Here is a 15,613-nt window from a genome sequence, read left to right on the forward strand (position 1 = left end):
CCTTCTACCTCCGGGCTACACTCCCAGACCTATTTTTACATTTTTATTTGGAAACAGTGTCTCCTAAGCCAGCGCGCGGCTGGCTTAGAACCTGTGCGATCCTCCTGTCTCTGCCTCCCAAGCGCGGGGATTACAAGCGTGCGCCCACCACGCCTGGCTAAAATAAAAAATTTAAAAAGTAAGGCTGGGGATGAATGCCCCTTGGGTTCCATCCCCAGTACAGAAGAGAAAAAAAGAGGCATTTGATCTTCTTACAAAGGAGAGGCAAAATTGAGATAGGTGGAAAAGGTGGGAGATAATGAGCAAACCCTTGCAGGTAGAAGGAGGCATCGGGTTTGTGAAATTCCAGCAACAATCAGCCTAGCCAGGCCCGGCGCAGGCGCCGAGGCACAGGCTGAAGCCCGGGAGCTGTGAGGCGGAGCGCGGGTCTGAGCCCGGCCTCAGCACCTTAGCAAGACCCTGTTTCAAAATAAAGAATGAAACAGGCAGAACGCAGCCGGTTCAATCCCCAGCACCCACACAGCAGAGGCCACCAGCACGCTGGCTTTGACTTTATGCCTTAGGCCCGGGAGTCAGTCCAGAGCCTCAAGCAGATGAGCGGCAAAACGCAAATGAGCTTCAGAAGAGTGTAGGGACGCCGGCGCGGCGGCGCGGCACTCAGGGCGAGCCAGGAAGACCGCGGGCTGGAGGACAGCCTCGGCGACACGAGGGGACTCGGCAACCTACAAGTCCCGGTCTCAAACCAAAGGGTAAAAAGGGCCGGAGGTGTAGCTTAGAAGTAGAATTCCCCTAGGTTCAATCCCCAATAACACAGGAAAATAAAAAAAAAAAAAAGAACTCACAGACACCCCAGCCCCAATCCGCCCCAGCGTCTGCTCTGCTTACCTCCGCGGGCAGTTCAAGCGACGTGTTAAAAGCATTTGGGGTCCACTGCTTGGAGATACTGACTTTGACGTTGCTAAAAGTTTTCCTTGAAGCATGGAGCAACGAATAACTATGAAAGAGAAATAGAGCTGGTGAGCAGCAAGGAAAACAGTGGTCAGTAAAACCAGTAACAGAGCCGGGCGTGGAGGCGCACACGTGTAACCCCAGCGCTCGGGAGGCCGAGACAGGAGGCTCGCACAGGCTCGAAGCCAGCCTCGGCTACTGAGTGAGGCTCTCAGCAACTCAGTGAGACCCTGCTTCCAAATAAAATATAAAATAGGTCTGGGAGTGTAGCCCAGAGATAGAAAAGCCCCTGGGTTCCACCCTTAGTATCACCAAAAATAAAATAAAAAAAAAAATCAATGACAGAGCTGGGCATGGGCGTGCACACCTGTGATCTCAGTATTTGGGAGGCTGAGACAGGAGGATTGCAGGTTCAAGGACAACCTCAGCAAGTAGTGAGACACTCATCAACCTATTACTAACTTTACTCAAAAGAAAAGTTAACCCAAATGATCCAAAATGCCGACCCTGTTTCAAAATAAAAATAAAATAGGGCTGGGGCTGTAACTTGGAGATTCCCCTGGGTTCAATCCCTAGTACCTACCACAAAGAAAAAAGATGCATACCCATGTGTTTTACTTAATTTTAGGATTTGTCTGTTAAAAGAAAGAGTGCTGCTTTATAGGACCTATTAATACAGTCTCTGCTAAGAAAAGAAAAAAAAATAAGTAGTTATCTTCATAACAAGTCCCGTGTTCACTTGTAACTTAATCGTCAAAATAGAAAAGGGTCTCGTAAGCGCCTGTGGGCTCGTGCCTGGAACCCCAGGACTTGGGAGGACAGACGGCTTGAGGGGGAAACAGCAACAGGGCTGAGATGGAGTGTGGTAGCACAGCACACACTTAACATGCAGAAGGCCCTGGTTTTCATCCCCAGCACTACAAGAAAATTAATTAATTAAAATTTAAAATTAATGGTGTACTCATTCGAGTCACCCCTCCATGTCAGTCTGGTATGGAGCTGTATTTCTATTTTCTGTATTTCTATCTTTCTAATAAACTTCTTTAAATCTTCAAAAAAAAATAATAATAATAAAATAAAATAAAAAATAAAAGCCAGGAGTGGGGGCACGTGCCTGTAATCCCAGTACCTAGGAGGCTGAGATGAGGACTGCAGGTTTGGGGACAGCCTCAACACAGTGAATCTCTCATCCACCTGGAGGGGTCCGGCTTCAAAATGAAAACAGGAATGGGGTGTAGCAAAGAGACAGAATGCCTCTGGGTTCCATCCCCAGTACCACAATTTTTTTTTTAGGGTCTGGGAATGGAACCCAGGGGCACTCGACCTTAGCGCTACACCCCTCAATTTTTTTTGTGTGTGTGTGTGTGTGGTGGTGGTACTGGGGTTCCTGGAAGCCCTTCTACCTCCGGGCTACACTCCCAGACCTATTTTATTTTTATTTGGAAACAGCGTCTCTTAAGCCAGCACGGCTGGCTTTGAACCTGCACGATCCTCCTGTCTCCGCCTCCCAAGCGCGGGGATTACAAGCGTGCGCCACCACGCCCGGCCCTCACTCTATTTTTTATTCTTTATTTTGAAACAGTCTCACTAAATTGCAGAGGGCCTCAACTAAGTAGCTGAGGCTGTCCACAAACCGTGATCCTCCAGTCTCAGCCTCCAGAACGCTGGGATTACAAGTGTGCGCCACCACCCCCGGCTCCACAAAATTTTTAAAAATTTAAAAAGTTGAGATGTGGCCAGGTGTGGTGGTGAGTGTTTGTAATCCCAGTACTTGGGAGGCTGAGACAGGAGGATTGCGGTTCGTGGACAGCCTCGGCTACTTAGTGAGGCTCTCCACAACTTAGTGAGACCCGGTTTCAAAATAAAGAATAAAAAACAGGGCTGGAGGTGGAGCTAGAGATAGAATGTTCCTGGGTCCTATCTCCCGTACCACAAAAAATTTAAAAAAAAATTTTTTTTACAAGCCTATGCCTATCAGTATTACACATGTGCCTGCGGGATCTCCCTGAAACAACAATGGAGAGGCGCCTTTGCAGGCCGCTACCTGAAGAAGGTGAGCAGGAACACGGCGAGGTGGTGATGGCTGAAGCGGGACAGCAGAGCCCCTCTCTGGAACACGCGTGGCCAGGCCATGTCCTCCGGCCTTGCTGCTTACCTCTGGCCTAAGAGCTGGGACTGTGCATGACTTACATCCTTTCTTCTTCCTGAAAAGATAAAAGGCACAATTAACTTTACTCAAACAGAAGACAACCAAGTAACCCAAAAAGATTATCCAACACCTGACTTAATTCAACTTATGACCAGTTAAAATAGAAGGAAGGAAAGCCGGACATGGCGGTACACGCTTATAATCCCAGCATTCAGGAGGCTGAGACAGGAGGACTGCAGGCTCAAAGCCAGCCTCTGCTACTGAGGCCCTTTACAACTCAGGTGAGACCCTGTTCCAAAATAAAGAATAAAAAAATAGGGAGCCGGGCGTGGTGGCCCACGCTTGTACTATCAGCATTTGGGAGGCGAGACAGGAGGATCCCGGTTCGCGGACAGCTTCAGCTACTTAGTGAGGCCCTCTGTAACTTAGTGAGACCCTGTTTCAAAATAAAGAATATAAAAAAAAAAAAAAATAGCGCAGGGGGTGTAGCTTGGTGGTCGAATGTCCTTGGGTTCCATCTCCAGACCCGCAAAAAAAAATAGGGCTGGGGGTGTCGCTTAGAGGTTGAATGCCCCTGAGTTCCACCCACAGTACTGCAAAAAAAAAAAAAAAATAAAATAAAATGGAAGGAAAACACCAGAAAACTGGCTTGTTTTAGTACTGGGGATTGAACCCAGGGGCATTCTACACCCAAGCTCCACTCTTAGCCCTTTTTATTTTATTAACATATTTATTTTGTGGTACTGGGGATTGAACCTAAGGGCATTCTACCTCCAAGCTACAACCTCAGCCATACTTATTTATGTATTTATGTATTTATGTATTTATGTATTTATTTATTTATTTTTCTTTGTGGTACTGGAGATGAAACCCAGGGGCATTCTACCTCTGAGCTACACCCTCAGCCCAGTTTTTAGTCTTTTTCTTTTTCTTTCTTTCTTTCTTTTTTTTTTTTTTTTTTTTGTGTGTGTATGTGTGAGTGTGTGGTACTTGGGGTGGAACCCAGGGGCTTTCTACCTCCAGGCTATACTCCCAGACCTGTTTTATACTTTATTTGGAAACAGGGTCTCACTAAGTTGCTGAGAGCCTCACTCAGTAGCCGGGGCTGGCTTTGAACCTGTGCGATCCTCCTGTCTCAGCCTCCAAGCGCGGGATTACAAGCGTGCGCCACCACGCCCAGCACACAACCCTATTTTTTATTCTTATTTTGAAACAGGGTCTCATTGAGTTGCAAATAGCCTCACTATGTAGTAGCTGAGCTGTCCTCCTGTCTCAGCCTCCCAAATGCTGGGATTACAAGCGTGTGCCACCACCCCGGCTATTTGTTTTGTTTTGAAATAGGGTCTCACTAGGCTCATGGTCTCACTACTTGCTGAGGTTGTCCTCAAACATATAATACTCCTTTCTCAGCCTTCGAGTGGGGATTAAAGGCGTGCACCACCACCCCTGGCTGATAATTATGTTTTACAGTCACTTCTTAGGCAAGTGCTCTACCAATGAGCCACATCCTCAGCCCAAATTAAAAGACCAATGACCTGCCAGGCGTGGTGGCGCACGCTTGTAATCCCCGCGCTTGGGAGGCTGAGACAGGAAGATGGCAGGTCAGAAGCCAGCCTCAGCAACTTAGTGAAACCCTGGTTCAACCTAAAAATAAAATAGGCCTGGAGGTATGTCTGAGAGGTGGAACACGCCTGGTTTAAAGGTTTAGCCCCTGGTAGTAGCACAAAAAGGGAGGGGGTGCTGGGAGTGTAGCTCAGAGGTAGAATGCCTCTGGGTTCAATTCCTTCCCCCGCCCCCACCAAAAGCCTATAGTGAACCATGCGTTTGCATGATTAAGTACGATTGACACAGGGTCAGTCACAGAAATACAGCTGGACAGAAAGGGTCTGACCTAAAAGTACTAGGCTGAGACGAGGAGGGGACGCTGACGCCTCTGTGCTCAGGTTCTTCCTGCCCTGTACCTTTCCTTCCTCCCAGGTTTGGGGCAGGATACTTTCTGGAATGGGGGCCTGGCGGCCTGTATTCCTACAGGTAGGCCAGAGAATCTCTGATGACCAACTCTTACACTGAAGAGCAGGGGAAGTTAGACCCTTAGAGTTTCCTTTTTGTTGTTTGTGTGTGTATGTGTTACTAAAGATGGAACCCAGGGGAATTCTACCTCCAAGATACACCCTCCAGCCCTAATTTTTTTTTTGAAACAGGATCTCACTGAGTTGCAGAGGGCCTCACCAAGTTGCTGAAGCTGGTCTTGAACCTGCAATCCTCCTGTCTCAGCATCTCCAGTACTGGGGTTACAAACATTACCAGCCAGAGTCTTATAGTTTGGGGAAAAGGTATTCTAGTTAATATGGCTTGACTTGAGTGGGAGAAGAGGAGGCAGAAGGCCAGATCACCACAGAGAGACTACATTTTTAGGCTTATTTCTGAGGCCTTCACTTTGGGGTATCATTTTCTAAGCCCCAACAAGATTAAAGCCAAGTTGGTAAAAAAAAAAAAAAAAAAAAAAAAGTATATATGCATAAGTCATTTCACCTACTCGCTGCGAGCCCTTGGGCAGGTACCTCTATGAGCCATAAGATGGTCATCTGTATAACAGCCTCTCTCCTTTGAAAAATGAGAAACATTAAAAAAACACATGAAGCCAGCCATGGTGGTACAAGCCTGTAATCTCAGAACTTGGGAGGCTAGAACAGGAGGATCGCAGGTTTGAGGACAGCCTCAGCAACTTAGTGAGGCTATGCTTCCAAATAAAAAAGGTCTGGGGGTGTTTCCCGGAAGTAAAAAGCCCCTGGATTCCATCCCTAGTACCACAAAAATAATAAACAAGAAAGAAATGAGGAGTATTAAGATAATTATTTTAGGGGCTGAGGGTAGAGTGTTGTCTCAACATGCACAAGGCCCTGGGTTCCACCCGTACCACCACAGGAAGAGGGAAAAAAAAAAGACAATTATTTTAGCCACTGATGTGCCCAGGATTAATTCCCAAAAAGTAGACTATAACTAATCTCATTTTAAAACAATTCCTATTTTTAAATTATTTTAAAATAATTCCTATTTTTAAATTATTTTGATGTGAGACTATTATGTACCAATAAAAGCATAAAATAATTCCTCCTGAAAAATGTTAACAAATGTATGAACAGAGTAAGACTATAAATTCTACCCACAAGCAGGGCGTGGCGGCGCACGCTTGTAATCCTAGAGACATGAGGATCTGGGTTCGCGGACAGCCTCAGCTACTTAGAGAGGCTCCTTGCAACTCAGTGAGACCCTGTTTCAAAATAAAGAATAAAAAAGTCAGGCTAGAGGTATAGCTCAGAGGTAGAATGCCCCTGGGTTCCATCCCCAGGACTGCAAAAAAAAAAAAAAAAAAAAAAATCCATCCTCAAAATATACTTTCTGTAATTCTAGAAAGTTACAAGTTATTAGTGTTGCTACTAAATTTATCTCTATCCCAAAAAATAAACATGAAACCCAAGTGAAGCAACCCAAAGCTTCAACCATTCTGTAGAAATTACAGCTCTGAACACATCCACCTCAGAACACTGTCCTGAATACTTCAGGAAAGAAAGGAGTAATTACAGAAAGGTATGCTCCAATGAACTGGGATTACACTGCTCGGCCGCAGCGGTGCAATTCAGTGGGATGTATGGTTATGTTACTAGCTTTAAATGACTACCCAGATATTTGAGGCCATGTGGATTTAGCGTCTTCTAAATAAACTATCTTTACACATGGGCGTGGTGGCACACACCTGTAATGCTAGTACCTGGGAGTCTGAGACAAGTGGATCAGTGGTTCGAAGCCAGCCGTAGCAATTTAGAGAGGCCCTCAGCAAATTAGTGAGACTGTTTCAAAATTAAATAGGGAAGCCAGGCATAGTGGCTCATACTTGTAATCCCAGAGCTTGGGAGGCTGAGACAGGAGGATCGCACGAAGCCAGCCTCAGCTACTTCAGCTCTTAGCAACTTAGTGAGACCCTGTTTCCAAATAAAGTATAAAATAGGTCTAGGAGTATAGCCCGCAGGTAGAAGAGCCTCTGGCCTCCATCCCCAGTACCACAAAAATAAAATAGGGCTGGGGGTACAGCTCAGAGGTGGAATTCCCCTGGGTCCAATCCCCAGTAAGCCCCCCAAAAAAAACCATTAAAAGGGTCTGGGGTGCAGCTCAGAGGTTAGAATGCCCCTAGGTTCAATCTCCAGTACAAAATAAAAAAAAAAAGAAATCTTCCTAACCTACAGGACCACTGAAGACAAGACCTAATAAGTACACTGGGAAAATAATGCTCATCACCTGCTCTTGGTAGAATGCTACTTAAAATGAATACCATTAAAATACACTGCCCTGCGTAACTACAATAAAGATAAAAGCTCACACATTAACCCATACATGGCAGGTGACTTCCAATCAGCTGTTAGTGGGGGCCCTGGGGCACAGGACTTCTGGTCAAGTCTGAGTCATCCAGCACATTCTACTTTCTGAAGACCACCTTCGTCAATGCTCTAAATACCAACTGAACCAATGTTGAACATTTTCCAAGCATAATTAATAAAACTAAATTTATTTTCAGCATTTCTGAAATCATAGTAGTTTGTCATTTAGCATTCTCTCAATCAATAAGCACCAATGTTGCCGGGCGTGGTGGCACACGCATGTAATCCCTGCACTTGGGAGGCTGAGACAAGAGGATCGTGCAGGTTCGAAGCCAGGCTCAGCTGGCTTAAGAGACCCTGTCTCCAAACAAAATATAAAATAAGTCTGGGAGTGTAGCCCAGAGGTAGAGGGCCCCTGGGTTCCATCCCCAGGACCACCACCAAAAAAAAAAAAAAAAAAAAAAAAAAAAGGCACCAATGTGTCAGGAGCTAGCGGGCTGGGCCCGGAGCCTGCCATGCAGCGAGGCCGGGTCAGGAGCCAGCAAGTCTGGGTCTGGAGCCAGCAGGCCGGACCCGGAGCATGCCATGGAGCGATGGCAGGTCTGGAGCCAGCGGGCCAGGCCCAGAATTTGCCACGTGGCAAGACCGGGCCTGGAGCCAGCGAGGTCGGGCCCAGAGCCTGTTGTGTGGCAGGCCTGGAACTAGGGCCTGCTCCACAGCAAAGGGCCAGTGGGTTTCTTCAGCTGTGTGTCCAGGAAGCACTAGAAGTTGCTGCTGCCTCACCTCATCTCTTAGCAGACTTCCAGATCCAAGTGACCTCTATTTAAAAAAAAATTGGTTGTGAGTGGATCATCCTGTCAAAGTTACTCACCTTCTGGCTTTCAGGTTTTCAGTGAGAATAAGTGTGGAGAAATAGAAGCTCTAATACATTGTTGGTGGGATTGCAAGTTGATGCAACCACTTTGGAGAACAGTATAGAAGGTCCTCAGAAGAAGGAAAACGAACTTACCATATGATCCCGCAATACCAGCTCTGGTATGTACCCAAAAGAATGAAAACCAAAATACCAAACTAATGCATGAACAACCATGTTCATAGCTGCACAGTTCACCATTGCCAAACTGTGGAACCAGCCAAGATGTCCTTCAACGAATGAGTGGATTTCAAAACTATGGGATATGTACACAATGGAATTTTGCCCATCCATAGGGAGAACAAAATTATGGCATTTACAGTGAAATGTCGCAAAAAATAAGAAATCAGATGCTTTTCTTAATGTGCAAGATTACTAAGAAGAAATGGGTAACAGGAGGAATCTAGATGAAGAAGGGACCCTATAGAGGAGCAATGAAGGTGACATACCTGAGGGGATGAGAGGGAGGATAAGGGAAACTCTTTAAAGTGCATGATGGACTTAAACATATCAAAGTCCATCAGGAAGCCAAGCATGGGTAGGAGGGAGGGGAGGGAAGGGGTGGAGATTGGGTGATGTGTGCATGTATACCTCCACAAGTTTTTTATCCCATTGAGATGTATGACTACAATGCACCAATAAAAATTTATTTAAAAAAATGAATCTAAACCCCTATATCTCACCATGCACAGGAATCAACTCAAGATGGATCAAAGACTTAGAAATTAGACCTGAGACTGTGAAGTTAGAGGAGAGCATAGGTTCAACACTACAAAATATTGGCACAGGCAGTAACTTTCTCAACAAAACCTCCAAAGCTCAGGAAATTAAAGCAAGAATTAACAAGTGGGATAACATCAAACTTAAAAGTTTCTTCTCATCAAAGGAAACCATCCACAACTTAAAGAGGAAGCCTACAGTATGGGAAAAGATCTTTACCAGCCACCACTCTGATAGAGGACTAATATCCAGAATATACAAAGAGCTCAAAAGACTCTACACTAGCAAAACAAACAACCCAATCAAGAAATGGGCAACTGAACTAAATAGACACTTCACAAAAGAAGAGATACAAAGGGCCAATAGATACATGAAAAGATGTTCTTCATCACTGGCCATCGGGGAGATACAAATCAAAACTACCCTGAGATTCCATCTAACCCCAGTCAGAGTGGCAAGCATAAAGAAATCAAACAACAACAAATGCTGGCGAGGATGTGGGGAAAGAGGAACTCTTTTACACTGTTGGTGGGAATGCAAACTAGTTCAGCCACTATGGAGATCTGTATGCAGATTCCTAAGAAAGCTAGGAATAGATCCACCATATGATCCAGCTATACCACTCCTGGGTATTTTTCCAAAGGGGTTGAAAACAGAGAACTACAGTAACATATGCATACCTATGTTCATAGCAGCACAATTTGTAATAGCCAAAATATGGAACCAACCCAGATCACCATCAACAGATGAATGGACAGCAAAACTCTGGGAAATACATAAAATGGAATTCTACTCAGCCATAAAGAAGAACAAAATCATACCTTTTGCAAGAAGATGGAAAGTCCTGGAGAGCATTATGTTAAGCGAGACCAGCCAAGCACAGAAGGAGAAGGTGCATATGTTTCCGCTAATATGCCCAAACTAGGGAATCCAGAGGATACCAGTGGTACTCCAGATAATGGGGGGGGGGGGAATACCAGCAAAGCTTGAATGGAAAGATAGAGGAGGAGGAAGGCTGAACTTGATTAATGAGGGTCCACATCTGAATATATGTAAAATTATGAATATGGCATGGTTACCCGGGACAATCATTGTTTTATTGCTGGGAGGAGGGAAGGAAAAACAGGGGCGGGAAGGGGGAGAGAGCATCAAGTATAGTTTAAATGTATACCATTTATGTTCAATAAAAAATTAAATAAATAAATAAATTAAAAAGTCAAAAAGCACTAATGCATAATTGTAATGTGATACTTGATAATCACTTTTGTTATGTTACAGTATTTAATTCATAATAGAGATATATATTTATCATATACAATGTGTTTTGTGTTTTCTGTGGTGCTGGGGCTTGAACCCAGGGGCATTCTCCTCCAAGCTACACCCTCAGCCCTATTTTTTATTCTTTATTTTGAAACAGGGTCTAAATGGCAGAGGGCGTCACTAAGTAGCTGAGGCTGGCTGCAAACCTGCGATCCTCCTGTCTCAACCTCCCAAGTACTGGGATTACAAGTGTGCACCACCACACCTAGCTTACAATGTTTTGAAATATGTATATATTAATACATTATAGAATAGCTCAATTAGGCCAATTAATATGGACATTATATAATATTTTTTCAGTACTAGAGATTGAACCGAGTACTCCACCAACTGAGCTATTCTTCCCTCCCTTTCTCTTTTCTTATTAATCAATTAATTTATTTTTGGTACCTGGGATTACACTCAGGGGCATTCTACTTCTGAACGATAACCCCCAGCCCTATTTTATTTTATTTTTATTTTTTATTTATTTATTGGTGGTACTGGGGTTCCTGGAAGCCCTTCTACCGCCGGGCTACACTCCCAGACCTATTTTTACATTTTTTATTTGGAAACAGGGTCTCCTAAGTCAGAGCGCACAGCTGGCTTCGAACCTGCGCGATCCTCCTGTCTCTGCCTCCCAAGCGCGGGGATTACAAGCGTGCGCCACCACGCCCGGCTTATTTTTATTTATTTTTTTTGAGATACTGGGGATTGAACCCAGGAGTATTAATGAGAGGCTCACTGCTTGCCTTGAACCTATGATTCTCCTGCCTCAGCATCTCAAGTGCTAAGGTTACAAGTATGTGCCACCATGTCTGACTCTTATTTTTATTTTTGAAAGTCTCCCTAGGTTGATGAGTCTCACTACTTCCTGAGGCTAGCCTCGAACCTGTGATCCTGTCTCGGCCTCAGTTAAGTACTGGGATTAGAGGCATGCATCATCATGATCTGACTTTCATGTTTTATTTTGAAAGGGCGTCACGAAGTTTGCTGAGGCTGGTTTTGAATCTGCAATCCTCTTCTCTCAGCCTCCCAAGTACTAGGATTACAGGCATACACCACCATGCCTACCTTATTATTTTTTGCTTTGAAACAAGGTCTCCCTAGATTGCTGAAGCTGTCCTTAAACCTATAATCTTCCTGCTTCAGCCTCTCAAAGAAATTTCTGAGGGATTTGCTAAATTCTCTACAGGTATATGTCACCACACCTGGCATTGAGAGAGAGAGAGAGAGAGAGAGAGAGAGAGAGAGAGAGAGAGAGAGAGAGAGAGAGGAGAGAGAGAGAGAGAGAGAAGAGAAAGTGTGTGTGTGTTTGAGGGGTGGTGGTACTGGGGATTGAACCCAGGGACATTCTACCTCCAAGCTACACTCCCAACCCCATTTTAATTTTTATTTTTAAATAGGGCCTCACTAAACTGCTGAGGCTATCCTCAAACCTGCGATTTTTGATCTTCCCATCTCCGGGTCCCAAGTACTAGGATACAGCCTTAGGCCACCACACCTGGTTTTTCATCTGTCTGGCTGTCTGTCTCTCTCTCCCTTGGGTGGTTGGGAAGATGTTGGTCAAAGGATACAAAATTTCATTTCTAAGTGGGGAATACATTCAAAAGATCTTTTGTAAAACAACAAAGTAACTATAGTTACTAACAATGTATTTATTTATTTTGTGATACTGGGAATTTAACCCCCCACCTCCGTGCCTGCTGCAAATGTTTACCATTGCCCTAGATCCCCCAGGCCCTCCCTGGCTTTTTGGGGTTTTTGGTTTTGGGTTTTTTTGTTTTTGTTTTTGTTTTGCGGGTCTAGAGATGGAACCCAGAGGCATTTGACCTCCGAGCTATACCCCCTGCCCTATTTTTTATTCTTTAATTTGAAACTGGGTCTAAGTTGCAGAGGGCCTCACTAAGTAGCTGAGGCTGTCCGCAAACCGCGATCCTCCGGTCTGAGCCTCCCGAATGCTGGGATTACAAACGTGCGCCGCCACGCCCGGCTCCACTTTTCCAAAACCATGTTCTTCCTTATAAGACACCAGCCCCAAGAAGTGAGGCCCGCAATCCCAGCCACTCAGAGACAGAGCGTGGGAGTGCAGTTCAAGGCTAGCCTGGGCAACCTGGCAAGACCCTGTCTCAACGTAACTTAAAAAGGGCTGGAGAATCAGGCTTGGCGATGCAAGTCTGTAATCCCCGTGCTTGGGAAGCTAAGACTGGAGGATAACTGGTTCATAGCCAACCTCAGCAACATAGCCCTGCGCAACTTATTGAGACCATAATTCAAAATATAAAATAAGCTAGGCGTGGTGGCGCACGCTTGTAATCCCCATGCTTGGGAGGCAGCGACAGGATGATCCCGCAGGTTCAAAGTCAGCCACGCTGGTTTAAGAGACCCTATTTCCAAATAAAAGTATAAAAATGGGTCTGGGAGTGTAGCCTGGAGGTAGAAGGGTTTCCAGGAACCCCAGTACCACCAAAAACAAAACAAAAAAATAAAAATAAAAAATAAAATAGGAGGTGGGGGGTGGTGGTGCACGCTTGTAATCCCCGCGCTTGGTAAGCAGACACAGGAGGATCGGCAGGTTCGAAGCCAGCAGCGCTGGCTTAAGAGACCCTGTTTCCAAATTTTAAAAAAGTATAAAATACGTCTGGGAGTGTAGCCCGGAGGTAGAAGGGTTTCCAGGAACCTCAGTACCACCAAAAATAAATAAATAAATAAATAAATAAATAAATAAATAAATAATAAAATAAAACAGGGCTGGGAGTATAACCTAGAGATAAAGATTCCCCTGGGTTCAATCCCCAGCAACACACACACAGACGAGATATAGCATGCATGAGGCCCTGGCTGGGTTTAATCCCCAGTATAGCAGAAATGTAAAATAGATCCCAGCTCCTCTAAAACTCAGGTCCGGGTCTTCACTGCCTACTGCCCCTTGCAGATGCCACGCACTGATTCCCCAGCACTGGCTTTCCACAGCGCACCATTCCACATTCTCCCCCATGCACACTGCTTCAGCAGGTGGGTACCTCCCAATAAAATCCACTTGGGGGGCAAGATCTACTCCTGGTCATCAGCTCCCAAACTGCATTTCAAATGCCCTGTTCCTTGCCTTCCAGATTGCTTGTTTAATACCCCACGCTCCAAGAGTCTTCCACCCAAGCAGGCTCCCTGGTTACCTCGGCACTTCCCCACCATCCACCACACACTCCTGTAGACCTCCTTTCCTTCCTCACCACTCAGAAAGGCGCTCCCTCCCTGAGGGGCCTTTCTTCTCCCCGTCTGGTCTTCCTTCCCTGAACCATTCAGCGCAGTTTTGCCAGAGGAAATCACACAGCTGGCTGGCTTTCCAGATTCAAACCCACAAACCACAAAGGGTATGCGAGACTGCCCAGCAAGCCCACGACACCTCCCTAGCAATTCTGCTTTCTCAACATCGGAAATGGAGAGTTCACACTTCTCTTTTTAAACTTCGAACGTCTTTCTAGCCTCCTCATTCAGTACCATGACTTGATATCAGTGAATCCCATGTTTATGACACTCAGACCCTCCAAGACCCCTCAATGGATCCAAACTGTTTCCCTGTCAAACCCATCTCTCCCCCTGTAATTCCCCATCTCAGTCAATTCCTCCTAATCTAGCCCAAGGTAACTAGGTAGGTAATAAGGTGACCAGGACCCTCTATTTCTCCTTTGCTCATAGCTTTCTCATCCAAACCAACATTCAACCCAGCCCTCTTCATCTCCAAAATGCACCCAAGTCACCGCCCCCTCCACCCACGCCACCACCCTAAGATAAACAGCAAGAGCCGCCAGCAGGATTTCACCCCAACTCATTCTCCACAAACCAACCCAAAACATAAGCTGGCAGCCGGGTGTGGAGGCAGGCGCCTGTAATACCAGTACTTGGGAGGCTGAGATGGAAGGATCCCGGGTATCTGGCCGGCATCAACAATTTAGCAAGCCCTCCAGCAAGTCTGTGAGACTATTTCAAAACAAAAAAATAAAACAGGGCTGGGGAGCAGCTCCGAGGTAGAGGAGCCCTGGGTTCGGTCCACAGTACCAAAGGGTGACGGCAGCTTCTGCTTACAACCCCTTGATGGCTTCCCGGGACACTTACTAGAACGCGGACTTTGCATGGCCGCACATACCTATAAAAGCTGAGACAGCAGGACGGCAGCTTCGAGAACAGCCCCAGCAACTTAATAAGACTCTCGGCAACCTAGCGAGACCCTGTTTCAAAACAAAGAGATGGGGGTGCAGCTCACAGGTTCCGACCCCCAGCGCTAAAAGACCAAAATTTGATGCCTTCCCATCATCCCCCGTCAAAAACTAAGAACAAGGACCATCATCTGCAAAATATAACAGCGAAAGAATGAGGTCAAACAAGACCAAATTCCTAGGTCGAGATCAGGTAATTCCCAAAACACAAAACCCGGTCACCCCGCTAGGACCCTTCTGCCTCTTCGACCTCTGGGCATCCTTTCCAGAAGGCTTCCCACCCTACCTGAAGACCTCCCCTCGCCAGGTCTAGAGGAGGAGCCCTTTCCTTGCAAACACCACACCTCCGGGCTCCACGGCCCCGCGGGGGGTCGGCCAAGGGGCACAAAGGCCCCGGGCCGCGTGGGCTCGGGCGGGGCCGCAGCGCCTGCCGGCAGCCCCTCCCCGGCCCCCACCTGGCCCGCCCGGCACGCCCGCCCCAGGGCGCCGCTGCACCCGCGGCCACGCCGGGGCCCAGCCACGCGCAGACGGGCGAGGGGCGCCACACCCACCAGGGCCAGCACCCGGCTCCGCGCCGCCCCCACCTCCCCGGGGGCCGCTCCCGCGCCCCCAGCCCGGCCCCGCCCGGGCCACGCACCCGAGGCCGCAGGAGTCCCCGCCGCCGCCGCTCCGCTCCGCTCGCCCGCCGCAGCCGCCGCCCCCGCCGCCGCCAACTCACCCTCCGCTTGGCGCCCGGGGCTTCCGGACGCTCACGTGACCGCGCGAGCCCGGTGCACGCTGGGAGTTGTAGTCCGCGCGCGGCTTCACCTGCGGGCGAGGTCTCCGAGCGCCAGGCGCGTCCAGGGGCGGCGAGCGGCCCGGCCAGCCAGGGATGCTGGCTGACGAAAGCGGTGAGCGGGAGAGAAGTTGTAACTAGACAGAGAACTAGTAACTAGACAGAGAACTAGTGGGCAGCTTTTCTTTTTTAACCCCCCCCCCAAAAAAAGCGTTACTTCAT

At 47.0% G+C, this 15,613-nt stretch overlaps 1 protein-coding gene across 6 annotated transcripts in view; it reads right to left on the reverse strand.

Annotated features, from left to right (window-relative positions):
• The window catches only part of SLC37A3 (solute carrier family 37 member 3), a gene marked incomplete at both ends in the record, with an annotated part of 38,569 nt that extends 35,488 nt beyond the window's left edge, over nt 1-3,081 (reverse strand). For all 6 annotated transcript variants that reach the window (XM_080701923.1, XM_080701924.1, XM_080701925.1 and 3 more), the window contains 2 exons: nt 886-994; nt 2,993-3,081. In XM_080701923.1, the coding sequence (XP_080558049.1) occupies nt 886-994; nt 2,993-3,081 (198 nt within the window). The remainder of the gene's footprint in view (nt 1-885; nt 995-2,992) is intronic.
• Between the last annotated feature and the right edge of the window lie 12,532 nt (nt 3,082-15,613).

This window comes from Muscardinus avellanarius (assembly GCF_963383645.1).
Source record: "Muscardinus avellanarius genome assembly, chromosome: 9".
NCBI classification, from domain to species: domain Eukaryota; kingdom Metazoa; phylum Chordata; class Mammalia; order Rodentia; family Gliridae; genus Muscardinus; species Muscardinus avellanarius.